Source organism: Ruditapes philippinarum, unplaced genomic scaffold (genome assembly GCF_026571515.1).
Source record: "Ruditapes philippinarum isolate M1 unplaced genomic scaffold, ASM2657151v2 ctg2745_1_1_1_1, whole genome shotgun sequence".
Taxonomy (NCBI): Eukaryota; Metazoa; Mollusca; class Bivalvia; order Venerida; family Veneridae; genus Ruditapes; species Ruditapes philippinarum.
Genome location: NW_026855150.1, coordinates 49,526 through 76,522, shown reverse-complemented (window position 1 = coordinate 76,522; position 26,997 = coordinate 49,526). Strand labels below are relative to the sequence as shown.

Here is a 26,997-nt window from a genome sequence, read left to right as displayed (position 1 = left end):
ACTGTTTTTATGCTCCCCGAAGGATGAGCATATAGCCGCCGCTTTGTCCGTCCGTCCGCTATTCTTGTCCGTGACATAACTTTGAAACCACAAGAGGTCTCAACATGAAACTTTGTAGGTAGATAGATCTCATTAAGTAAGTGTGTAGTAAAGGACCGTAACTCTGTCTTGCCTAAATTTTGAATTATTGCCCTTTGTTTATTTTAACACTTTTTTCCGGGATATAACTCTAAAACTATAATATGTATCAACATGAAACTTTGTAGGAAGATAGATCTCATTTGGTAGGTGTGCAGTGCACAAGAACCTTAACTCTGCCTTGCCTTATTTTTAAATTATTTCCCTTTGTTTACTTTTTACACTTTGAACTTTGTCCGGGACATAACTCTACACACTATAAGAGGTATCAACATAAAACTTTGTAGGTAGATAGATAACATTGAGTACGTGTGCTGTGCACAAGAACCGTAGCTCTGCAGTGCCTTCTTTTTTAATTATTGTCCTTTGTTAATGTTTACACATTGAACTTTGTCCGGGATATAACTCTAAAACTATAAGATATATCAACATGAACCTTTGTTGGGGATTACCCTTTAGCGACGAGTGTCCGCCTTGTAATTGAGAGGTCCGGATTTCAAAACTTGATCGCCACCTATGGATTTTTCAGGCTTACAATAAAAATGTCATATCACACAAACTTTGAATGAAATTTTACAGGGGTCTTGGTGATAATACTGATTGTTTCAGTCACTTTATATTCACTGTTATCAAACTAGGGAACAGATTAAAAGTTTTCCATATCAAACATACTAGCAATAGATAATTATGTTCATGGAAGACGCCATGTTTGTTCCAGGGTAATATTTTAAAGTCGTGATGATTACCTTCTCGATATTTGTTTTCCAGCGTTTTAAAAAAGTAACAGAAACGCTTTCAAAATTATGAAAGCTCGCCGATGATTTGCTTTTGGAAAAGTATCGAGAAGTGACTCCGTATTTGTTGATTGTCAGATCTAAATGCAGAGCGTTATTTAGAGCTGATTTTAATCTGATTGATTTGCTTATTTAGCTCGTGATTCTTGTTTGTGTAAAATATGCTATGCCTCAATGCATCTGCTTTTAAATGATACCAAGATTTTGAGGGCAGTCAACCGATTAAGAATTTTATTCACATTTAAACATACACGTACCTTATACGAGTGACTTCATATTAAACACGACTGTTTAAAGGCTGAAAGATGGACTAATATAAAAGCTCAATCAAAACAAAGCAAATCTGCAAAAATATTTACAATGGTATTTTTAAAATTTATGACAACCATAAAGTATATTAGGCAACTGTTTTGAGGCGGATAAACATTCAAAAATGGGCACGAGAGTCAATTTAAGATGCCTGCAATTCTGCCTCTTGTAAAAAAACACTCCATAGTTACTGACAAAAACATTCTAAAGTCAAGCTTATCATTGGCAAAGATATCAGACTTTTACTTATCCAGGTAACCCATATCGCAGGGATATCACAAGGGTCAACTCATACGATTCTTAAGAATCCCTTGAAAGATAGGCGAATAACTGCCAGATATATACCCCATTTGCTAACATATGAGCAGAAGAAGGAGCAAGCTAAATGCGCTCTAAAGTTACTGAACAGTTTTCTTCATTATGACAGTCGTCAAATTAAGAAATTGCGACTGGTGATGAAAACTGGTTCCCCAGCTTTACGCCAGTTCGCAAGTGTAACAAAAAGATTTGGGCCTCCAAAAAATGATGGTCTTCCATGTAAAACGATTGATAAGTGTCAAGAAAGTTATGTACGTTATTGTTTTAATACCCGTGGATCTGTTGTCCAAATTTCTGTTTCAAGTGACTGTTCTGGCACAAATCAAATACCCGGTAAAAAGTGAATTGAGTAGATGTCGTGTTAAGAAATATTGAAAAAGACTTCAAGAATGTTTAAAAACGTACATTATATGAATAATATACAACTTTTTCTAGCACCATAGTATAGTCCCTCCTAGATTTACCGGTTTCGACCGGTCCTTTCTTTTCTTTCTTACCAATGTGTGTGTATGCGTGCGCGCGCGCGCGCGTGCGTGCTTGCGTGTGTGTGTGTGTGTGATAACATGACATTTTTTACGGTAACATTGTGTCATCGCTAATGGCTTTTGTTATTTTTTGTTATATCTTTCACTATTTGAACAATAAGCATATACGATTGTCTAGTATAATATTTGCCAATTCATATCTCGTTCATATTTTTCAAAATTACCTTTTGTTCTTTTCCCGATATTTTCGGAGTCAATAATTCCTAATTCGGCTTTTCTTTCTCTTATGTAGAAGTAACTAAGTCCTTATTTGGAAGTTTTTTTTATCCACCTTTTCATCTTAAAAGTCTAACGTAGGCGTTATAAATTCCTATTTAGGCTTTTTATATTATACGTAAGAATTATTGGTATCTAGAACATCAGAAATAGCACCGGGGAACTTCCGTAGCTTTCATTTATATAGAAAAGAAAAATATTATTATACACGAAGTAACTAAAAACTCTGATTTATTTTACCTCTTGAACATTTGTTTTTCAAATGTATGCATTATTTACAAAAGTCAATAATCAATTATTAAAAACTGCCCATACCATCCATTAACTGCAAAAAAAATTGCTATTTGGATATGAAAATATTTCCCCGGAAGTCAGTGGTATTATTTTTGAGCATGTTCTAAAATGTGACTTCTAATCGTTTTATCAGAATTTAGATATGGAAACTCAATTAAAATTCAACTTAAGAAAATGATATCACCCTATTTAAATTTTGTTAATGTTGCACTAGTTATAAGAATGGTAGCGATATATGTTTGTTTGTTTGTTTCATTTTACGCCTTTTTCAACAGTATTTCAGTCATATAGGCGGGTAGTTTCCTAACCATCGTTCCTGGAGAGTTACACCAGTACTAAACTACCTTCCTCCGCGCTAAACTACCAAAGCATCTCCCGGGGATCGAACCCACGCCAGAGAGGTAACTGGATTAGAAGTCATCGACTCTAACCTCTCGACCACGGAGGCGGTTAGCGATATATGTATGAAACAAGGAAGTGAAAAGTGAAAAAAAAATCCCTTCATGGATAAGAAAGTTATAGACCGGACATTGATCTTAAATCACCAAGTGTGACCTTGACCTTGGAGGTAGGTTCCGGTTTTCCGCCTGACACATTGTCTTATATCAAACATTTTTGCAAAGTTATTTCAAATTCCTTTGATAAATTACATAGTTATGGACCGGACACGACAGACAGCCGGAGCCTATTTCTATATTCCCCTTTTTTCGAAAAGGCGGGTGACAAAAAGAGAAGAATAAAAGATATTTTTTAAAACAATCTGAAATTTTATTTGTAAAAAGATCTCACTTGTAAAACATTACAACAAGACAAATAAAACAATTCAAAACTACGTTGAAGCACATTGAATCTAAAACTATGGTTAGTATTTATGCATTACATTGGTGACAAACTGGCTTATGTACTTTCAATTTCCATGGAATTTCCATTTTCGTACAGCTTATTTGGCATTAAGTTTTATAGTTTTGAAAGCAAATATATAATCCCTGTTCTGATAGATGTCATCGTTTATCACCATGAATAATTCAGATGTTTTTATATTGTTTTTAATTTGTTCAAATTCTGTCTCTGGTTTTATATCACAACCTCTTATCCATACTGTCACTGAAAGTTGAAGTTTGTTTACAATACAAAGAAGGTCATCCAAAGCTTTACATGACATTGTCATGTTCCATAAGTAAACTCGTTCAATATTGACCATTTGAGGTGACAACATTAATGAACTTTCACCTAAATTAATACTTGATTACCAAACGTGTTTCACATGAAGTAACAATGGTAAAGTTTGTAGCATTGTTTCTATGTCAACGGAGGATTCTAAAGAACTACACCAAAGTGTTTGTAGGTTACTGGCTGCTGGAAGATGTCTGAGATAAGTTGACACAACACCAGGCTCATACAATTTTCCTACAGTGCATTCCTGTAACAGTTATACATTCATGTTTAATTGTGACACAGGTATCTCGCACAATGACAAACATTTAAGATTTGAATGTTGACTCAGGTCAAGGTTGAATCCACAACATGAAGTATCGTGATCACTACAATATAAACTGGACAATGATATATCTTTTAATGATTTTTTACTGGTGAGAAAGTTTAACAATGTCTCCATTACCGCGTGGGACATAGTGAAAGAGTTTATATTAAAACACTCCAGTTGTTGTAATTTGACCAGTCGTACATTCATCTCTGCAGTAAGAAAGCACTGTTCTCTTACAAATCTATTATGTTCCCATTTATGTGATATAACAGTTAAACATCTTAGAGGGTTCAATAACAAGCTCATCATATCTCCTTCAATAATTTGACCTCTATACAGTATTCTTTCTAATTTTTGAAGACTAGGGAATGCAAACAAGTTGATGATTTCGTTAAGGCTACAGATACCTTTGTTTCCTACTAATATTGATTTAATATTGTCTTTGTTTTGAAGACACATGTGCTGTAACTGTTTAAAGTAGTCTTCTTGTTGACATTTTTCATTGATGAATAAATCTTGTAAACACAATTTGAACTCTTTGTTTTCCATGCACTCTTTTGAACATGCAATATACACGTCTTGTATGTCTTGTAATGGTTCAGCGTACATGTAATCATACAGAGTCATAGTTCTGTACTTGCATGTTTGCTCATCGTTGTTTATTGCGGGCATTAAATCATGAGATATAGAAGTCATTATTTCGGGTTTCATACCACTAGCAAACATAAACAGTGTTGATATATCTAGAACATGCTGTAAACTTTTGCATTTCTTTACAATGGTTTCCTGCACATCAGTCGCCATGTCGACACTTAAGTAAGTTGCACAAAAGAATTCCTGAACAGTTTTGTGGGAAAACGATATTCTCGAACCTTGTTCTGTAAACGATTTGACTTTACTTTCTGTTAGTATCCCTGAAAGCAGACTTAACTTCAAATTTTCTATGCTCAGATAATTTTTTGCAATAGATCCGTTGAACACCAGTGTGTTTTCTCTTTGTTCACTGAATAATGTATGTAAAGCTAGTTTTCCTAATGACATTATAAGTGAGCTATTTTTCTGGCAATTTCCATGTACAACGAAACATTTTGGGAGATTAGACAAAGAACAGTCATCGACACTTTCTAATTCTGGATATCTATCCAATGTTCTTGATAGAAGCATTTCTACTATACTTGTATAAAGTTGACATTTTGTCTTTCCAATCGGTTTCCCATCGCACCATAAGCATACAATGTACATTAAAATGAGAGGAACCACTTTCAAATCGTTATAACCACTGTCATTTATATTTCTATGTAATTCGATCGTCTGTTTCTTAAGTTCATCTTCACTGAGACTCTTTTTCATCTCTCGAATAGCATTGAACTCTAATTGTTTTGCTGATTCATCATTAAGTTGAACTAACTCTATTGTTTTGTCCATTTGACTAGTCTTTAAATTTGAGATTCCAAGCTTCCATGGCCGGGCCGTTGTTAGAATTACACACTTTTTCTCGTGCATATCGATGAGGAATATTTTTATTTGGTTTTGTACAGTTGTTTTCAGGATGAGTCCATTCATCTAGTCCATCTAATATAACTAACCATTTTTCACGGCTTAAAATTTCTTTTAAAAAGTCCATTGGTAATGATGATGAACAAGGAAGATTTTCAATAACCTGTTGCTCGATCATATCGTCGACGTTACACACTTCAATTGTATCTCTAAGGAACACCAGAAACACAAACGCAAAACTAGAAAGAGCTTTTACCTCTTCTTCTATAAAATGTTTGTAGTTTTCATCTCTTTGATGAGCTTGGCACCATGTTATAGCCAGATATTTTGAAAAAACACAGTTTTTCCAAAGCCAGCGTCAGCTGACAAATATATTTCACGTGGGACCTTCCTACCTGATGTAAAGACGTCTTCTAGCGACTTGACTCTAGTTGTTTCCTTTCGTTCGCTGAATGCGTTTGTTTTCATGTTGAGTTCTGTCTTCACGTAAAAACAAGCTAAAGGGGTATCCAAATCGTCCGTGAGTGGTGAAAGAGGAACTGTACTCTGATACATGTTGTACCATGCAATAATTTCTTCTTTTAATTCTAAAATAGAAATGATATAGACGCTATCAAATTGTCTTTTGTGCCCTCAAGAAAAGCTGTTTAGTAAGTATGCTACAGATTATTAAAATCATTGAACATGAAACTAATACATGTAAGTACGATTACACAATCATAAAAATAACTTCTGATTAACCCAGTGTTGGAAAATGTGGTTGGTGAAGCATCATCTCTTATTTTGCCGTTTTGGACGTTCTTTAGAATTTCCGAATTTCCTATTCTATTACACATTACTATCCTATAATGATACTTGATAAAGATTTGATTTTCATTCAAATGCCGATCTCTGGCCATGGTTGCAATATGTATTCTAAATAAAGTTTTATTTGAGATTCGTTATATGCTTACTTAAATAATTTTGAATAGAGAAATAAATATATATTGAACATCAAGGCCGCAGTTGCACATTAAACATTTTACATGTTAATGTATTCAATCAACTATATATTTTAGCAATTATTATAAGCCACAGAAACACATAAATGATAAAGACTTGGATAAATGTGATATGTGATAACATGCATTTTTTTCTCTTTTCTAAATAAACGGTTTTTCAAATCCTAAAGGACAAACCGTTTCTGACACTTTTATTAAGAACATCATCTTGTCAAAAATGATCAAGTTTAAAATTTGCAGACGGCAACGGGAAAACTGCCTTAACTGTAACAATACCTCTTTTTCTTTCTATGTAAAAAATCGAGCTTAAATTGTTTCCGGACAATATCAAGAGTTAGAAATGAGTCTTTGTACTCATAGTTGATATATAGCAAGCTTATGTAAAGATGTCGGTTAGTATTGTTTTAGGACATCCTGGGATCAAGGTCAAGGCACAGGATCTTGATATTCTGTCACTTAATAAGAATTAACGTCATATATGTACCCCATATAATAATATAAAAAAACACAAAGAATGCAACATCTTTTCACTGACCAATACACATTTCGCCGTATTTTACGAAAGACATAAAGGACAACGATCTGCTATTCACACTAAAATGTACTAAAAAAAAAACCCCAAAAAACCAAACAAACAAAAAAAAACAAACAAAAAAACAAAACCAACAATAAAAACCATAATATAAATTAAATCAAACCATTGTATATCACCAATTCATCAATATTTACTAGTGTCGACAAAATAAACTACTCGTCCACACCTTTCGCTGACATCAGCTACGGTTTGAATATTATTTATTTTTCTTTTTGTCATAAAAATTATCTACTATTACATTGGTTTTAAAATAAATTGTTAATCATGCCGACCTAGGAATTTTGGTACATATTATTTTGATGAGGAAAGTCACTCTTAATATTGTACTCTATTGATTTTTTATTATAAGAAATGGTCCCTAAATATTCCTTTAAACCTACTGGAGATGATTACCATCGATAGAGTAGTCTGAACAAGTCGGTTATAATTTTGCCCGAAGCTGTGATTTTGATGAAGTCAGCGAATGGAGTGGACCAGATGAATTTTTCTGGTGAAAGTAAATGAATTAGTTACATAGGGGATTTTTCAAACTTAGTATATATCAAGCTTAAGAAGAGACCATGCTTAAAGGGGCAACATTCGCTGCCGCGGCAGCGAGTATTTGTGGGTGTGACTAATCAGTGATGTAAAACTGTCTGTTATAAACCATGAGCTAAAAATAGAATGCAGTGTTAACCTGCAGAGAGAATGTAAACAAAACAGCATATTTTACACAGGAGAGGTTTAATGGATGTTTTATATAACTCACAGATTAATCAGATTAATTAAAAGACATTATCAAGCCATCTTGTCCATATATTATTTTTGAAGTCAGTTGTTTTTCATCAAGTCAGACAACTATGTCCAAATCCAAAGGATGTGCCTTACATGGGACATTTCTTTTAAGAAAAACTGCTAAAAATGATCTTGACAGGAATTTAAAATATTTTTAAACTATTAATATATAAAAATTTTATACAAATGATAAACATTTGTGAAATGTAATTTTAACTACAAGATATTTACAACAAAATATAGTGTAAATGAAATATACAGAACTGGAAGTTACTTTTACTGTTTTCATGAAGTTTAAACCATTTAAATACAAGTTGAATCAGTACTTTGAAATTAAAAAAAAATCATAGATTAATGGATTATTGTAAATTTGTTGGATATAAATACTTTTTGATAAAGTAAGATCAGTAAAAGTTATTGTTTTTTCTTATCATGTATTCAGCATTAGAATGTGTCGTCTGCTGAAAATCTCCCTCCCTGAAATATATATCGTCTGCTACAAATCTCTCTCACTGAAATAAACACTGCCACGTGCATCTGTTTACTACTGAAGGTTCATGACCTGTAATGATCAGTTGGCTCCTCCCATGGAAATTCAAATTTCAAATTTGACAGCCAGTATTTTTTTCCAGAAACACACTTAACAAAGTTTTATTTTGAATAATTTTGGTCAATCTATATCAAGAATATCTATGCCTACATACATGCCAAGTGTTGTTTAAATGCATTTGGTAATTAATCTTAAATCTTTGAAAAAGGGTCCCTGAAGTGAAGCATGCATAAAATTAATAAGAAACCTGCCCTAGCACCATCTGCTGGCTTTTATAGTCCAGTTGGGCCTTTAAGATCGCTATTTGGACATCTTTTGATAAAGATGAAGGTCACTGTTACTAAAAATAGAAAGATTGTTTGTGGATAAATGGGATTTAAAAGAAAAAACAAACTTTGGCCTTTAGCAAGCTTTTGCAAAATATAGTTTGGGATCCTCTAGGTTTAAGGTAAAGGTCACTTTTACTTAGAATAGAAAAATGGAAAAGATAGGCAATTAATTGTAATAATAATTGGTTCACAGATGAAACATCATAAATTATAGGCCGATTAAAATTTTTGTTTGGTCAAAAAGCTAAGGCTGATGATGTATGGGCGTATGAATCACCTTAAGTAATAACTCTAGCTTGAATATAAACTTTCGAATGAAACTCGTCTGGAAAAATGTTATTTAGGTCATCAGGGGTTCGCTTAAAACATTTTCCTGAAGTAGTATCATAAATGTTTATGCCAAATGTCAACTCATGCCAGATCCTACAAATACATGATATATATGAATTACTTTTTCTAGAAGAAACGTATTGTTCCTCTTTGTCATCTATATTTCTTGTGTAAAGCGTTTTCTGTAAAGTCTCTCCTAATTCAACCAATGCTGTCTTTTCTTTTTTTCCTTGTTCGGTTATACTTTGTCTTTCACTGCTGCTCTGAATTTTAAGACTATTGACTAAAGTGTTAGTTTCTTGTTTTATTCTGCCAAGTCCCGTGTCTGTGCTTGATTTAATGACCTTAACGAAATTGTCACTTTCTTTTTTAATTTTCTTGGCTTCATCATCAACTAGTGTTTTAAAGGATTTTACTGAAACGTCAACTTCTTGTTTTATTTTGTCCAATCCGCTTTTTTTACTTGATTCAATAATCTTTACTGAATTTTTACTCTCTTCTTTAATATTCTTTACTTCTTCGTCAGCTTGGGTTTTAAGCGTTTTCACTGAAGCATCAGCTTCTTGTTTCATTTTGGCTATTTCTTTTCGTATTGTCTTAGCGTTGTCATCAACAATATTCTCGAGTGTTTTCACTCCCTCAGCAGTTTTAAACTCTAGTGACCGAATATCGTCTTGTTTATTTTTAATCATATCAAGTTTAATCTCATCATACTGTTTCTTCTGGTCATCTATTTCAGTTCTTATTTTGTCCCGAACTGCTTTTGCAACATCATCTAGTGCTTTCCTTACATCATCTTTTCCAACAACCAATATGTCATTTTCAAGCTGGAATTATATATGATATCAATCATGTAGAAAAAATTAAACATGCGAATGAAGTGATAAAACTTTTAATAAACATCTTTATCTTTTAGACACAGTATCAGCTAACTATTAAGACTACAAATAAGACTATTAAGATCACCAAGGCAATTAAAGATAATTATTTAAAAGGCCCACAAAAGGATAAGGTTGTAGCAAAATTTAAAACAGGGATGACACCGTAGACGACAAGAAGTCTGAAGAAACATTTGAACTAAACCTATAGTAAATGAAGTGTCAACTGTGCACAAAGAATTATTTCAATTAATTGTAATTCAAACTATGATCTTCATATAAACTTGCTTTACACCAAGTTTGATTACTATATATTATTCCTAACCTAGTTATTGTCCGGAACCAATTTTCTATTTTTATAAAATGTGGCATTAACCTTGACCCCAGGGGATCCAGATGCAATACCAACCGGGGTCTCTACATAAGCCTTCTATACACCAAGTTTGATTACAATATATCATTCCTAACTCTAGTTGTTGTCCGGATTTTTTTCTATTTTTAGAAAAGGTCACATTGACCTTGACCCCAGGGAATTCAAATGCAATACTCCACATGGGCTTGATATACACTAAGTTTGATTACAAAATCTCATTTCTTACCCGGAAACCATTTTTATTTTAAGTAACGGTGACATTGACCCAAGGGATTCCAAATGCAATACCAACCGGGGTCTTCATAATGTGCTTGCTTTTCACCAAGTTTTGTTACAATATCTGATTCCTAACTCTAGTTATTGTCTGGGGACCATTTTTTATTTTAAGTAATGGTGACCTTTAGCAATACCAACCATGGTCTCCACATAAACTTGCTTTACACCAAGTTTGATTACAATGTCTCATTCCTAACTCTTATTATTGTCCGTTTTTCCAATTTTTACTACCTGTGACCATGACCCAGGGGGTCCAAATGCAAGTCCAGCCGGGGTTTACACATAAGGATGCAATATACCAAGTTTGATTACAATATCTCATTCCAAACTCTCATCTGGAAACCATGAAGTAGACCTTCCTATGGCCGGAAGGACCAACCGATCGACGGACAAACTGGCTCCTATATACCCTCCCTAAACTTCGTTTCCGTGGGTATATCAACAAAGAACAAAAAAGGACACAAGCGTGTCAACACAATTGCATGTAACAATAAACAAGACATACATATGAGAATTACAGAGGGGTGCCGCCTGGACACGGTCAGCATAAGCACTGCTGGGAAGTTTAAACCGGTTAATGGTGCATCCAACCTCACTCCCAGCTCAAACATGTCTTTTAAACAAGACAACGTTATCCCTGCTAAGCAAAATTTTAACAGTTGTTATGGAAAAACACAGAAATGACCATGTACATACAGTGTAAGAATTCTGGAACTTCTAAAAATTCAGAAACTTCTAAAATCCGAACAATTTAAAGAGTCTTCTGTTTTCCATGTAATTCATACCTCTTAATTTCTGAACTTCTAAATTGCGAATTCCGAAAAGAAAGAAAAATCTGGCAGATTTGGGTAATATCGATTAAATGTTATTTTCAATGTCGAAAATTGAAAGGGTGTGAAGAATTATTATACTGGAGACTACAAAAAACCTGCATAATTTAAGTATTTTCTAAAGATCAGTGACGTTTTCATTTAACTTTTGACACCTGTTTTTTATTACAACCTGTTTAGCCAGGCCTTGATTAAAGTGTGAAAATTAAGAAACTGGAAAGTATATTGTGAAAAAAAATATTACAGGTACAGTGATGTGTTAATTTACTTTATGCTGTTGTGTTATCAAAGTCAATTATACTTAGGTGATACTAAAATTTATTTTATTTTTTATAAACTTCAAATTCTGCTACATGTATTTAAAAAAAAATTTAACATCATAATTATTTTGTAGGTCTTACTTGCTTTTTTATGTTTCTACTTATTCAGATAATTTCAAACTTTTGAATTTTGGATACTTCTTAAAACTTTTTGCTGGTACAAAATGTGCTCGATTTTCAGAAGTTACACTCTACATATAAAAATAAACCCAATGACCATAACAAAAATCCAATGGCTTCAAGAATGACAGAGCAGCAAGAAAATCACCTAAAAACTTGAACAAATCAAAGCAGAAGTCCAAAATTAAACAATTCAGTCCCGATGGGTTTAAGGACTGTTCATTATAGAGTCTGCCACGTGGTCCGTCAGATTAAATCAAAATAATCAAGAGGAAAGCATACGCCATAGTGTTGAACAGTTAAAGGGTTGAACACTAAATATGCGGTATAGAAATAGAAAGATCAGAATAATCACATCCCTTTGCATCCATTTGCCCTGGGTCGCAAACTCATAATCGGTCACGTTACATATGCATTGTATACTGAGTTGAAATTATAGGCAATTTTGTTACTATATATAGTTACAAAGTGCATTAATGTATATTACAAAACGAATATCAAGACTATCTTTTGTTCCAAGCATTGAAAAACGTTTTAAACCAAAACAAATATTTAAAAGTAGTTTGATTGTCATGCATTTCTGCCTGGTTTAAAACTTTTTACAGTTAATTGAATGTCATACCAAAAATAGCTGATATCCCAAATTTACTTTATTTTAATTATGGCTTACAATTGTCAAGAAAGAAATTCCAAGCAATTATAAAAAAGAACTGCACAGGAACGTGGTTACTAGAATGTTCACATTAATTTATTCAATTATATTAATTTTTGTTCATACCAGATGAACAATATCTTAACTTGCTCAAGAAATCAGAAAAAAAAATCTGATAAAAATTCATGAACAAACACTCTAAAATGTGACAACTAAAGTTTAGGATACGCATATTACAGTTAAAGCGTATTGATTTTTACATCTTATTTTCCACATTTATGTTTTGAGAAAATCCCCCATTTAATTCAGTATTACGGAGTCCGTTTACGAAGTCCGTTTAAGATAGAAAGGTCTAATACACCATATAGCTTTTCCTGCTTAGGTGAGCTAAGAATGTTTACGTACGTCTGACAGTTTCTGTTTAGCACTTTGTGCATGCGTATCTGTAGCTAAATATACGGGATCAGACAATAGTTGTTGCAATACTTTGAAGTATTGCTGAAGGTCCTTGTCCTCAACCTCTAATTCTGACGAATGTCTCACAATCCTACCAATTTCTCTCGCCTGAAAAAAGAATCATATAATGAAACAGAGGAGCCTTGAAAGTGTACATTTGATATAATGCAACATATAAAATTAAAACGTTTTGTAAATAATTCATACAACAAATTAATTACATTGCTCTTTATCTGTTAACACGGGTAAAAGCACATACATTTCTTTAGATGCGATATTTCTTTCCATAGAGCTTAGCACTAGTCATATAACTTTTGCAGCTTCAAATTAGTTTCTGGACATTTAATGTAGATTATTTCAAAGAATTTCCCCTTTCAGGTTTTTAACAGAAGTTACCATACCAGTTAAGTTGCTATTTTTACTATATTTGAACAAAGTTTTCCACAAAGTAAGACCAATTCTAATACCACACGCAAATCTTCTTTTTTGGTGGGATTCACTTGCCATTTATTGAGATCTGGGTTTTAAAATTCTCATTGGAAAGAGTTGTAGTAATTTTATTTTGAGTAAAGGGGAATAAATCCCGCAACCCATGGATTCTTAGTTATAAAGTGTTACCACACGAACGCTGCCCTCCAGATAATTGATTTCTTTTAATCATCTGCTTGGAACGTACAAATATAAATTACAGAGTTTAAAAATATCAATCTCATTAAAATTACCAAATATCGTAATTGACGCTCCACTACCTTTCGCTTTGTAGAGTAACGGAGCGTAAACGATGATCTGATTTTAACCAGATAAATGCAATATTGGCCTGTGCGAAAAAAGACACACCTAAACACTTTGATCAGCCATTATGAAGTTTCATAGACTAAGATAAGAAGAGTTTGAAATTAACCTACCTGTTCAAAAAGGTTACTCTTATTTCCTAAGTGCTCATGTACTTTCATCTGAAAGTCTTTGTAATTAATGACAACGCTGATGATGCCATTGAAATCCGTCTCTTTTGCAGACACAACATCTTTATACCCATCTTGTGGCAAAAAACATTTAGCGACCTCCCAGGGATTACTGCACCAATTCGTTGCATCGGTATTTTTGAATGATGGACCATAGAACCTATGTGCACTCTGTATTTTTGCCTTGAAATTGTCGCATATGTTATTAGGACAACCGGAAGGATTGTACTGTGTAGTGGCATTTCGATGATAACTGCATTGTCCACGTCCAACATTACATATTCGGTTTGTAGGACACTTTACAATATTTTCCGTAAAACAACTTGAGCACAAAGCTCCGCTTAATAGTCCATTGTTGTAGCATATATCATCTAAACATTTCTGTTGAAATATTTGAATTTCATTACAAACAAATGGTTCAATTCCTTCTTCATTAAACAGCACAGCTAACTGGGCTTTAACCCAGTTATTGTATTTCTTTTCTAGTAGTTTAAGGCTGTATGAAGCCATTGCTGATACATCTATATACTTCCTAGACGGAGAAGAATTATCATTGTCGTGACTTGTAGTCTTGGCGCCAAGCCTGAAAAAAATGTATAAAATTTTAACAACTCTATGTCATTCTGATTGAGATGATCTACCTTAGCCAGTTTAATCGTAGATAACGGTAACATTCAGTTTCGAAACTGAATAAGAATATATTTTGTTTAATTCTCCAGTATTTAGTGGTATGTGTGTCTGAAAGAATTAAAAAAAGATAATTCAATGCTAAACCTAAAAAATTATTACTGTTTTTTTTTTTAAATCTCAAATTACATGTTATTGTGATGAAAATCACTCGTTATATTTACTATAAATCTAAAGACCTTGTATCATGTTAGTTAATGCATTTTGTTAAAAATAAACTTTTACTTTTTGTTAATACAATGCACTTTTGTTTTACATATTTCGCGTTGAATTCGATAGAGTTCTTGTCTTCGTTGTGATAAAGTCAACAGGCTATTTTACACTAATATGACCAGAGGAGACAACACGCCCGACTTAATAAATACTGGACGCATTAACAAACACAAAACAATGACAGGAGTGCCATGATTATCGCTTACCTGATTATTTAGGTTCTTAATTAATACTTTTAGCAAGTAATGAAAAGCTGAAAATGTCAACATCTTAAACTAATATTATAACGTTTATATCTACATCGGAAATAGTGCAAAAGTATACATGGTTTATTACGGTGGCATAGAGGTGACATTTGCAGTTTTATTTTATCTCGTGGTCACGATTTATTATCTTGAGGCCTCAAGATATTATCTCGTGGCCACGACTTATTATTTCGTGGCCACGACTTATTATCTTGTGGCCTCAAGATATTATCTTGTGGCCACGACTTATTATCTCGTGGCCACGAGTTATTATCTTGTGGCCACGACTTATTATCTTGTGGCCACGACTTATTATCTCGTGGCCTCAAGATATTATCTCGTGGCCACGACTTATTATCTCGTGGCCACAACTTATTATATTGTGGCCTCAAGATATCATGTCGTGGCCGCGACCTATTATCTCGTGGCCTCAAGATATTATCTCGTGGCCACAAGTGATTATCTTGTGGCCACGACTTATTATTTCGTGGCCACGACTTAAAATCTTGTGGCCACGACTTATTACAGCCAATTAAAATGGTCGTTTCATCTTGAATAAAAGTTAATATCACCACGATACGGTGGCATAGATGTGACATTTGCAGTTTTATTTTATCTCGTGGCCACGACTTATTAACTTGAGGCCTCAAGATATTATCTCGTGGTCACGACTTATTATCTCGTGGCCACGACTTATTATCTCGTGGCCTCAAGATATTATCTTGTGGCCACGAGTTATTATATTGAGGCCACGACTTATTATCTCGTGGCCACGAGTTATTATATTGAGGCCACGACTTATTATCTCGTGGCCACGAATTATTATCTTGTGGCCACGACTTATTTCAGCCAATTAAAATGGTCGTTTCATCTTGAACAAAAGTTAATATCAATAGGACCTTATATCACACTGGCCACAGCTTTCACAAGAGCGGTGGGGTCAAACGCTGCGGCGGTGAAGAAAGGGAACGTTTTATAATTATTATTCTTCTTTTTTTGTATGGTCAGGTGTTTCTTTCATTTCTCTTTAAAGATATACTTTGCTTAAATTTAATATTAGACAATATTGATAATTGTTACATAGTCCCTTTGTACATGTAAACATAAAATAAACATGTTTTGACTTCACAGATAGTAGATATTTTATATTGAAAATTCTACACAATATAGGTGTTCACCATGAATAGAATTATATAGTGTAAGTTTTATTAAGTAACGATTACTTGACCTGTTATAGGGAACGCAGCTTCCTGTACATAGTTGATTGATTTCTTTATTCAAGTTAGACGCATCATAGATTTAAAAAAAAAATCTGTGATTTTAATTTTCAAGGATGAGCACGGTATATCTAATTTAATTGAGATGTAATTAAGAAATATATGCGGTTGATGTATTCTTTTAAGGTCGTTCATTCAAATAACTTGCCCCTTTTCCCTGTGGATTCGAATCCCATAAAAGACTTGTATCTAGATAATCATTATTCAAGATATACTACCATGTCACAATGATAAATGACTAACTTTAACGGGTTATCTGAATCTTTTTCTTTTCTTATTTTTTATTATAAAAACTGACATATACAAGTTTCAAAGACATATGTCAATTTTTTTAAGATCTCCTCTTTGATTGCTACTGCTGTGCTATTGCTACTGCCAATTTCACGTTTTATAATTTTGCTACTGCTTCTTCTGTGCTACAGCTACTGCCAACTTCATGTTTTATAATTTTGTTACTGCTACTGCTCAATGCTACTGCTATCTTCCTACCGGTGATGACCACTTATAAAAGTGAGTGTATTTTATGAAAATCTGCATCTGCAGAAACTTTATCCTTAAACGTTAGGACCATAAGATAAGAATACAGAGGTCTAATAAGTGATGACAAGACTCTACTCAGTGGACGTGTTAATGTGGTCAATACAGTTTATAGTGATATACTAGCTGATTAGCCCTTACTGAAATTCAGCACGTCTCTGTGAAAATGCGTGAACTTAAGTGAATATATGGTGGTGATTGACACGCCCCTCTTGTGACTGCTATTGCCAGTGTGATATTAAATTTTGTTCAAGATGAAACGACCATTTTCATTGGCTGAAGTAAGTCGTGGCCACAAGATAATAACTCGTGGCCACGAGAAAATAAGTCATTGCCACAAGATAATAACTCATGGCCACGAGATAATAAGTCGTGGCCTCTATATAATAAGTCGTGGCCACGAGATGATAAGTCGTGGCCACAAGATAATAAATCGTGGCCACGAGATAATATCTTGAGGCCAAAAGATAATAACTCGTGGCCACGAGATAATAAGTCGTGGTCACGAGATAATATCTTGAGACCACAAGATAATAAGTCGTGGCCACAAGATAATAAGTCGTGGCCACAAGTTAATAACTCGTGGCCACGAGATAATATCTTGAGGCCACAAGATAATAAGTCGTGGCCACGAGATAATAAGTCGTGGCCACGAGATAATATCTTGAGGCCTCAAGATAATAAGTCGTGGCCACGAGATAAAATAAAAGTGCAAATGTTACCTCTATGCCACCGTATTTATCGAAATATCGAATGTCACCTTTTCTTTTATCCAAGATGACCCATATTCAAACTTGACCAATACATTTGGGCTGCAAATATAGCATTCATGGTGTAATCAAAGCTCTGTACACCAAAGATGACCAATTTTAAAGTTTAGCTAGAAATTATCTAAACAACCCTTTGGACCAGTTTCCAGGACATTTTGACCGAAACAATAGCCTTCCGAGTATTAACAGGCTTTTCCATATTTGGGCTGTATGACATAGATTTTGACCCCACATGACGCAGACCTTTTGAGTTTTAACAAGGTTTTTCCATATTTTGACATAGAAATATTATAAACAAATTTTCTGACAAATGTTCGGATCATAATAACCAAAATATAAGCCTCTATAGTGTTAACAAGTTTTTATTTCGATATTTAGGCTGCGTGACATTGTTTTTGACCTTTTTTGCTCAAGATGACTCATATTCAAACTCTGAAATCGCATAAACAACCTTTTTGACTTATTTTCAGGACATTTGGATCAAAACAGTAGCCTCTAGAGTGTAACTTAACTTTTTCTATATACATACTGACCCAAGATGACCCTTATTGGAACTCGAGAGTGTTTAAAAGGTTTTTCCATGTTTTGGTTGTGAGATCTAGTTTTTGACCCCAGATTACCTTTATTCGAACTTGAAACCTAGAATTCACCCGATCAACCTTTCTGACGAAAACATTTAGACCGAAACAATATCCTCTAGAATGCTAACAAAGTTTGTCATATTTGGGCCGTGCGACCTAGATTTTGACAACATCTGTCCTTTATTCTAACTTGACTTTGAAGTCACTTAAAAAACATTTTTTCACAAATGACCAGGATATTTGGACAAAACACTAGCCTATAGAGTGTTTACTAAGTTTTACCAAAAACAGGTTGTGTGACCTTATTTTGACCCCAGATGACCCATATGCAAAATTAATTTTTAAAAGGATGTTTTTTACTGGTCTCATAAGTACTCAAGGAATTAGAGTGAATATTGCTCATTTACTGTTTGGCATAACTGTATGTTTAAAATAGTTGGTTCTACTGTTTATTTTCCAAGATATGTTAATTGCAGCATTATTTTGGTTAATGACTTCTTAGACAGTAAAGGTAATTTCCTATTATTTGATGAATTTTTAACTAAGAAACTGGATAAAGTGTGTTCCCTCGGAAGCATTAATCACAACAAAATTACATGAAAAAAATTGACTCCGTTTGATTGAGTCTGTACGTAGGTTTGATATAAAATACTCTTTTTACAGTGTCAAAACATTATAAAGTCGATAAGAATATTTTTAAAAATTCAGAAAAAATATTTAGCCTTTATTGATGAAATAATCAATAGTCAGAGTTACGGTAATTGGCAAATCTATAATTTTATTCTTGGAGCATATACATCCTCTACTGCTAAGAGAAATAGAAAGACGAACTCAGTTTGAATGATGATTTTAACTGATATTGCATTAAGTTTATAGGCATAATATTATAAAGGCATCAAACTAACAGTGGTAACCACAGGATACTGGCAACAAACTATCTTTTACATAACATGAGGATGCTTTGGTAGTTTAGCGCGGAGGAAGGTTGTCTAGTACTGGTGTAACTCTCCAGGAACGATGGTTAGGAAACTTTCCGCCTATTTGACTGAAATACTGTTGGGGAAAAGGCGTAAAATGAAACAAACAAACAAACATAAGATGAGAATATAAGATGTTAATACTCGTTCTTTCTGGAACAACCATATTGAAACTGTAACACATTTATTTTGGGATTGCCAGTTTAGTTCTTCTTTCTGGGAAGGTATAAAATCATGGATACATTCAAAATATACAGATGTCAACACACAGGGGACCTTAACAGTTATTGTTCTAGGCAATGAATACTTAAATAATACAACATTGAATTTAATTTAGTTGGGAAAGTATACACTTGACCGATGCAGTTAAAGAACTTAGTTCCAAGCGTTGAACTTTTAAAAGTTATGGAACACACCGTTTGACAATTTATGTGGCTTTGCTGCCATTTTAGGATCTTTATATCTTTCATTTAGGTCTGATCAGCTCGGTTCTGCATCCACTGCCTTTTTTGTTTCTTTTTGTCTTTAACGCCTTTTATGACCTTTTTATGCCCCCACAGAGTAGGAGCATATAGCGTTGCACTTGTCCGTCCGTCACGCCGTACGTCTGACCGTCCGTCCGTCCGTCTGTCCGTACGTTCCGAAATCTTGTGAACGCAACTCCTCTTAAACCAGATGGCAGATTTTGCTTAAACTTCCAGGGATGAACAACCTTAATGTGTAGATGGTAGTAAAGGAAGGAATTTTCGCTGCGACCAAATTTAACAGAATTATGGCCCTTTGTTGATTTTTTCACTATATACTATGTAGAAATTTTGTGAACGCAACTCCTCTTAAACCAGATGGCAGATTTTGCTTAAACTTCCAGGGATGAACAACCTTAATGTGTAGATGGTAGTAAAGGAAGGAATTTTTGCTGCAACCAAATTTAACAGAATTATGGCCCTTTGTTGATTTTTTCACTATATTCCATATAGAAATTTTGTGAACGCAACTCCTCTTAAACCGGATGGTATATTTTGTTTAAACTTCCAGGGATGAACAACCTTAATGTGTAGATGGTAGTAAAGGAAGGAATTTTTGCTGCAACCAAATTTAACAGAATTATGGCCCTTTGTTGATTTTTTCACTTTATACCATATATATGTTGCCAGTGGGGGCATCCGTGTCCTTTGGACACAGTTCTAGTTTAAATTAAATTTTCCTTCCTTATGATATCATGGATAAAGAAATAATGACAAGAGGTTCAACTCTTGACTGAACATATTATATATGTTATAGTAGTAGTTGTTTTCCTTGATCATAATGTTAACAAAATTCTATGATACTTCACATTTTTATTTTTAATATTATATTAAAAATTGGTCAGGCAGTAATAGTGTTTTACAATATTGATAAGATACTATTAAATTACATTCTTAAAAATCTTGGTAGAATCTTAAAAGAATTTTTTGTGTTCCCCTTTAAATGTATATCTCTATATATTGTATGTATATGAATAAAATTTTAATGATTGGTTTTGTGATAAAAATAAAAAGAAAAACAGAGAAAAAAAAGAAAGAGACATTACACTAATAGACACATAATTGCATTGCTTCAAACTTGTTGCGTAACTTTTTATTACCCTTCCAGATTTTTTCCGCCTTTTTGATTGGATATTGATCACCCGAAAGAAATTGATATAACCGAGCCAGACGGGTAATATACACACTAAATTTCCCCGTTGGGTACCCAACGTTGTAAACAACATGCGCTGAGGTGATGCGCGTACGGTTCGATTTTACGCGGTGTAAATTCCGATTTAAAAGCACTTTTTAACTGTCAAATGATAAATATTTACCAAAGTAGAGTAATGATACATATTACCATCAGTATCGAAAACAAATATGACCTTGTGAAAGCTTGATATTAATTACAAAAAAGTGCGTTCAATAGACTACTCCTTTTCTCTTGTTTACATTCGTTAGGTACGGGAAAAATATGTCATGTTTTTATGTGACGTCATGTTGTGACGAAGAGGTACCCTAAAGGGAATCTTATTTCGACGTTTCATTTGAAACAGCAATGATTTTTTTTAAAATCGTCTAAACTCGGCAGGGGAAGGGTAATAAAATTATTATTTTGGTTTTGGAGTGATATATGTGGACATATTACATGCCAAGATAAAACGGCTCGGGTGATATAAAATCTTAACAGGTAATATATCCACATATATCACTCCAAAACCAAAATAACATATAACATGTAGTCCCCCGTGTTGTAATCTGAGCCCCCGCCTTCTAAACTTCATATAAATGTTATTCGATCGAATTATAATGCATGTTTACTGCGCCTGTCATAAAAACATTGGTTCATTAAAGTAGAAACTATTTAAAGTTTGAAATATGATATATTTACTGACGTCAGCCATTTCGTGTTGCATAAATGTTTTGTGACAGACTATATGAATGGCTGAGTGTTTTATCAAGCTGACGGCTGTATATTGTACTTTTTAGAGACCATGTAGCTTGGGTTTCAGTCTGTCGATTTTTTATGTGCTTCTGTTCAGCAATCGACTTTATCAAAACACGATCGCGTATGTAATGAACAAGCAAATGAATATGAAGCATATGAAGCCAAATATCTAAGCTATTGGCAATATTGTTTTATAAAAGGAAACTTAGATGTTTTTTTTCTTATACAATTCTCTATAAACTTAGTAACACCGAATGACGGACCAGCTTCGCCCCCAGGGACATGTTTTCTAAAACATTTGAAAAGGAGCACAAGTGGATGTGTTTTGAAAATATACCCAAGCGCCAGACATTGTAATTTAAAGAAGGTTTTTGAGACATTTTTACTATAGATCTCGACTCAAAATAGACCAGTAACTCGTGGGAAAAAATCTTGAGTTTCATTTCATTTATGAGTTGGACATGGAGGGATGAACATCGGGTAATCATTTAAGTGAAAACACTCGGACGTAAAATATTTAGTATTTTCATACATAGTCATGCACAAATTTATTATGTTTAAGTAAAATCGCGTAAAATTGAGACGTTCTATCGAGCGCTTATGATCGATTGTACATAAAATCACTCGTGCGTGAAAACGCATTTTCCTCCGTCTAGAGCCGAGTCCCTGACCCTCAATGGACGCGAACAAGCTGTAGATCGAGTATAAAAGTCAGCTCTGTATGCTTTCGGGAGACCTTAAAATAAATGTCATTCGTTAAAATTAGAGTTCAAGATGACAGCCGCTCCTACTGACCAATATGGACGTCGGAAGTATCTCTTATCTAAGATGGCCGCCATGCATGCGCGGCACGTGACTTTAACCCGACGCATATACTACTGTGACTATTTGATTGGATTACAGCTCGGCATCGAAATCTCATACTTCTAAAAAGCCTTCAAATGCTGTGTTGTAGTATTCGAGCTCACTCGCCCAGAAGTGCCCGTTGAAACTCTAAAACCGTAGGACTTGTCAGGCAGATATTGTGGTCTGCAGCATGTCCCAGGTATGTTCAAAGTCTAGGGGCCTTGCTGGCCAGTATATTCCCTCTATAATTGCTGTCTCTAGGTACTCGTTGGTGACCCGTGCCCTGTGCGGAAGGGCATCAAATTGAAATAAGGACCTATAGCACCGGCATATGGGCGGACATACATATCTGAAATGTAATTGATGTATCGTGCAGCTGTCAATTGCAATGTGCCGTTTTGAACAATATATAAATAAAAGTTTCTTTCCCTGCATGCATATACCACACTTAAACGGTCATGGGTAGCATCTCCATATTTGGACTCGTCTATAAATGAAGTCTACACAAAATATATATTTGTTATTAAATAGTACTGTGGTCTAGTCATTCAACGTTCATCTGACGTGAGCGCGCGCCCAATTGTGACGAGACTGACTGTGATTTCGCATCAACGGAATGCAGATTGCTTGTCGTCTGGTTCTTATATCAGCTATATGAAGACGGTTTCTGATCGTTTGGATATAAAACAATTGCTATGTTATTGACATTATGACAGCCATTTTGCAGGGTAGAAGCCGTAATAAAGTGTTTACGTCGCACTTGGACGACAATAAAATGTTCTCGTCGAGTTGTGACATTCTCACGACCACCACCATGCGTATCGGTGACATTTCCTTCAGTTTGAAACAGTTCCAACATCCTTGCAACATTACTCTTGGACACCCCCAGGATACATGCCACATGCCCCCTACTTTCTTTTCTACTTTATTTCCCTACTCGTCTTCGGCATCAAGAAACCTCTTATTCGTACGAAAGCAATACCAATCAATGCGAGATTCAAACGTTACTATACAGAAGCAAAGTTTGAATGTGTACATGAAGGTACATGCTGATGGCACACGCTTTCTTTAGGTATTACTTTATTCGTAGATATCACGCCATATACAAGTTTCAAATCAATATATACTGGACAGATCGGATACGCCGTCAGAATAATCTACATAATCTACATGTAAGAAAAAATACTTTCAACCATTTAAGAATATTCAAGAAATAAAAAGCAATCCCTATAGAATTTGAGTAATACTTTTAGTTATGCAGTTTTTGAAATTTAGTTCAAAAAGTAGTTTTCCAACTTGCTGTCTCTGTTAAGTAGATATAAGATATATGCGTTGAAAACAGATTTTGTTTTGCAATATAAGGCTGGTATTTACATTAGTTTTACCAATGCTGAAAATTTTATCTGCCAGATGTGTCGAATGCTTTAAAATGAAGTCATTTCGGCGCGTTTCCGAATGAAATTGCGTGCATATGTCAACAAAAAAGGGTTAGATATGTTAGGAAATAGCAACCGCTGAAACGGATTTACATTCTTGAAAAAATATTGACTCAGTTAAACTAATATTATATTCTAGAAAAAGCAAGAAAAAAGTCTGGCCTGTGTTTGCATTTCAGATTGGAATTCTCCGACGGATACTCGCATATGCTATGATTGGACTTTGTTTAGGTTGTCCTATGACGTTAAGGACAAGTGGAGTTTGCTTTATTAAGTAATAATGCATTTTGATCATAGCTTTTTTAAGATAGTTCACACACAACTGTTTGATATTAAAATAAATTTTCACATTATTTGTGTTGTTTTTTATGTAGATTGTAATCCTTTAAATGGAAAACTTTGCAACAATCTATTGATTATATATGTATGTTAAAGGCTATTTTATCAATAACAACAAAAATGTACATTGAAATGAACAATTTCGTTAAAATTATTGTACAAAAGACACTGTAATAACAAATATACTTTATTATCAAATCGTCTCAGATAAAACACAAATATACGGATATAAAAACTATTTAATTTTAATTTTTACACAAATAGCAACTAATGAAAAAAATTATCATATCGTTAAACATCTTATTTATGTTTTAACAAGAAAATAGAAGACGCGTTATTGATGAAGAATTTTGTTTTTAATTTCACTTTAATTTCACATTTGTTTCCTTAATTTAATCGTCAACTTACTAAACAAATAATATCAATGTAAACATTTGCACATCTCTTTTCAATAAGATTATTGCATATTATCAAAGAAAGCTTGAAACGGTCTTTTCTGACATGAACGGGCTCTGGCTGTAAAGATCCAAGGGAGCAGTAAAACAATATAAGGCATAAGGACTGACTGAGTGTATAATAAATTGTAAGAATATTGTGATACATACACACACACACCATAAAATTAAGCATGTATGTTAAGCCAGGACTTAATCTCAACACGTAAATATATCTCTTGATGAAAAATGTTTAAAAAAAATAAAGTAAAATAAAAAAAAACCTATGTTTGTGCAGCAACCTATCTTACAGGCATTTTGTTACAACTAATTTTGTATTGTTCAAATATTGCCTATTAGTCATTTGCGATCTATAATAAATAATTTTTATCGCTGGATATGCCGCGGTGTAAACTGAATTTTGACAACCCTTACCTACTTATAGCGACTTTATCGGTATTTTCATTTTTTCAAAAAGTAAACATTGGTCCTAAATCGTTCAATAAAGTTTTGACAAATATTTTCTTCATTATCAAAATAGAAATGTTCAAAAGCTTTGTAATGATAAAAATACGGTCATACATATAGTTATTCTTAAGTTTTTCAAATGTGTTGCACCTTTTAATCTTTTAGAACTTGATATATTTGTATCCATGAGACCACAATTATATGTAAAACATTATGTAAATCGTAGTCATGACGCATTTTAACCAATGGAATTAGGTTAAATTAAGAGTTAAAAAAATAAGTAACATCATATATTTTTTCTATATTTAAAGCAAACATATTTCATGATATATCATGGATGAAAAACGACAGCTAAAATATTCCCAGTCGAACACATCATGTAATTGTACACTCAAAACGTGAAAAAAATATATATTTATGAGATATATTTTATTTGGACGTGGTTGTGTATAAATATTAGTATAATAGTACTATTATATTGGCAAAATATTTTGAATGTAAGTGAAATTATTTGTTTTAAAAACTTCAGACATATGTTTCATTGATAAATAAAACATTTTCAGAAGTCACGCTTCAGATACACCTACTTGAAACATGTGTAAATTCCCCACAACCTCTCATGCATATCATAGGCCGAGTTGTAACATTATTTGGGACTCAAACTAAACTTTGCGTACTTGTCAACATAGAAATCGTATTCAATACGCTTTATATTGCTATTATAAACATAACAACGTTTCACAACATTTTTCTTTTTTTTTTACCACAGCACCAAGATGAAAAATGAAAAAAAGTTGATAAACTCTATTCTTAAACCAAGTTAAAACATCTCACTTGTTTTACTTTTTGAGTTATTTTACGATCTACTTGTAAAGACAAAGTTTTGAACTGTTTCTTAAGTTGAGATTCTGCTGTACCTTCATCATTTATCGTTGGACACTGGCAGAAAAAACTATATAACCAGGTATTAACATCGTTATGGAACAAGATTTTTATTGTACATTTAATTTATCATTTCCGCAACCATATTGCCCAAAGATTAAGTTAAATTCAATGTTTATGAAGAACAAAGTTTAATAAATTTTTCGAAACATTATCATCGTTTACATTTATAGAAAAGTGCATACCTCAATTTTCCGTATTTTGTTATGTCTCGTGTAAATCAAAATATCCATTACACTTTTATGGGTCGGCCTGTATGTGTTTACTATAAACTTATATCGACTCTTTCTACACCGAAACGTTGTTAATGGTTTATTGCACATATATACATGTATACATCATATTACAAAGTACATTCATGATCTTATGATTACTATAAAATTAACCCTCCAATCGAATCTTTTCGGCTTTTCCCAAGATAGTAAGAATCATGTTGTCTTTGCAATGCTATCATGTTTCCATAAAATGTGTGAATAAAAGAAGCGGAAAATGATGCAAATAGCTATAAATCAATGAAGTAAATAAAATGTGTAATAAAAATATTTTGAATTATAAATTGAAGCAAAATCTCATTTGATGAAAGGTATTCATTAAATGAAAAAAGATCATTAAAATATATTAATTGTACTTTATACTTTTGATAAACAGATTTTTTTTGCTCTTCTGTGTATCAGTGTATCGATTTGTTCCTTTGACCAAGACAGTGTCAACATAAGCTTAAATTCACAGGTCATGTACACTGAATCGACAA

The 26,997-nt window shown here is 33.5% G+C and overlaps 1 protein-coding gene across 1 annotated transcript; it reads right to left on the bottom strand.

Annotated features, from left to right (window-relative positions):
* Positions 1 to 5,906: 5,906 nt before the first annotated feature.
* LOC132742279 (uncharacterized) lies at positions 5,907 to 26,664 on the bottom strand. The gene is made up of 5 exons (XM_060730636.1): positions 26,432 to 26,664; positions 13,984 to 14,623; positions 13,028 to 13,186; positions 9,295 to 10,000; positions 5,907 to 6,181 (listed from the first exon to the last, which is right to left on the bottom strand). The coding sequence occupies exons 2-5, from the start codon at positions 14,548 to 14,550 to the stop codon at positions 5,907 to 5,909; spliced, it is 1,707 nt and encodes a 568-aa protein (XP_060586619.1). The 5' UTR covers positions 14,551 to 14,623; positions 26,432 to 26,664.
* Positions 26,665 to 26,997: the final 333 nt, after the last annotated feature.

Coding starts and splice junctions, on each gene's coding strand:
- LOC132742279 (XM_060730636.1), bottom strand. CDS start 14,550: ATGGCTTCATACAGCCTTAAACTACTAGAAAAGAAATACAATAACTGG. Junction 13,187..13,983: donor AGAGTAACCTTTTTGAACAG/GTAGGTTAATTT, acceptor TTCTTTTTTCAG/GCGAGAGAAATTGGTAGGAT. Junction 10,001..13,027: donor CTAAACAGAAACTGTCAGAC/GTACGTAAACAT, acceptor ATATAATTCCAG/CTTGAAAATGACATATTGGT.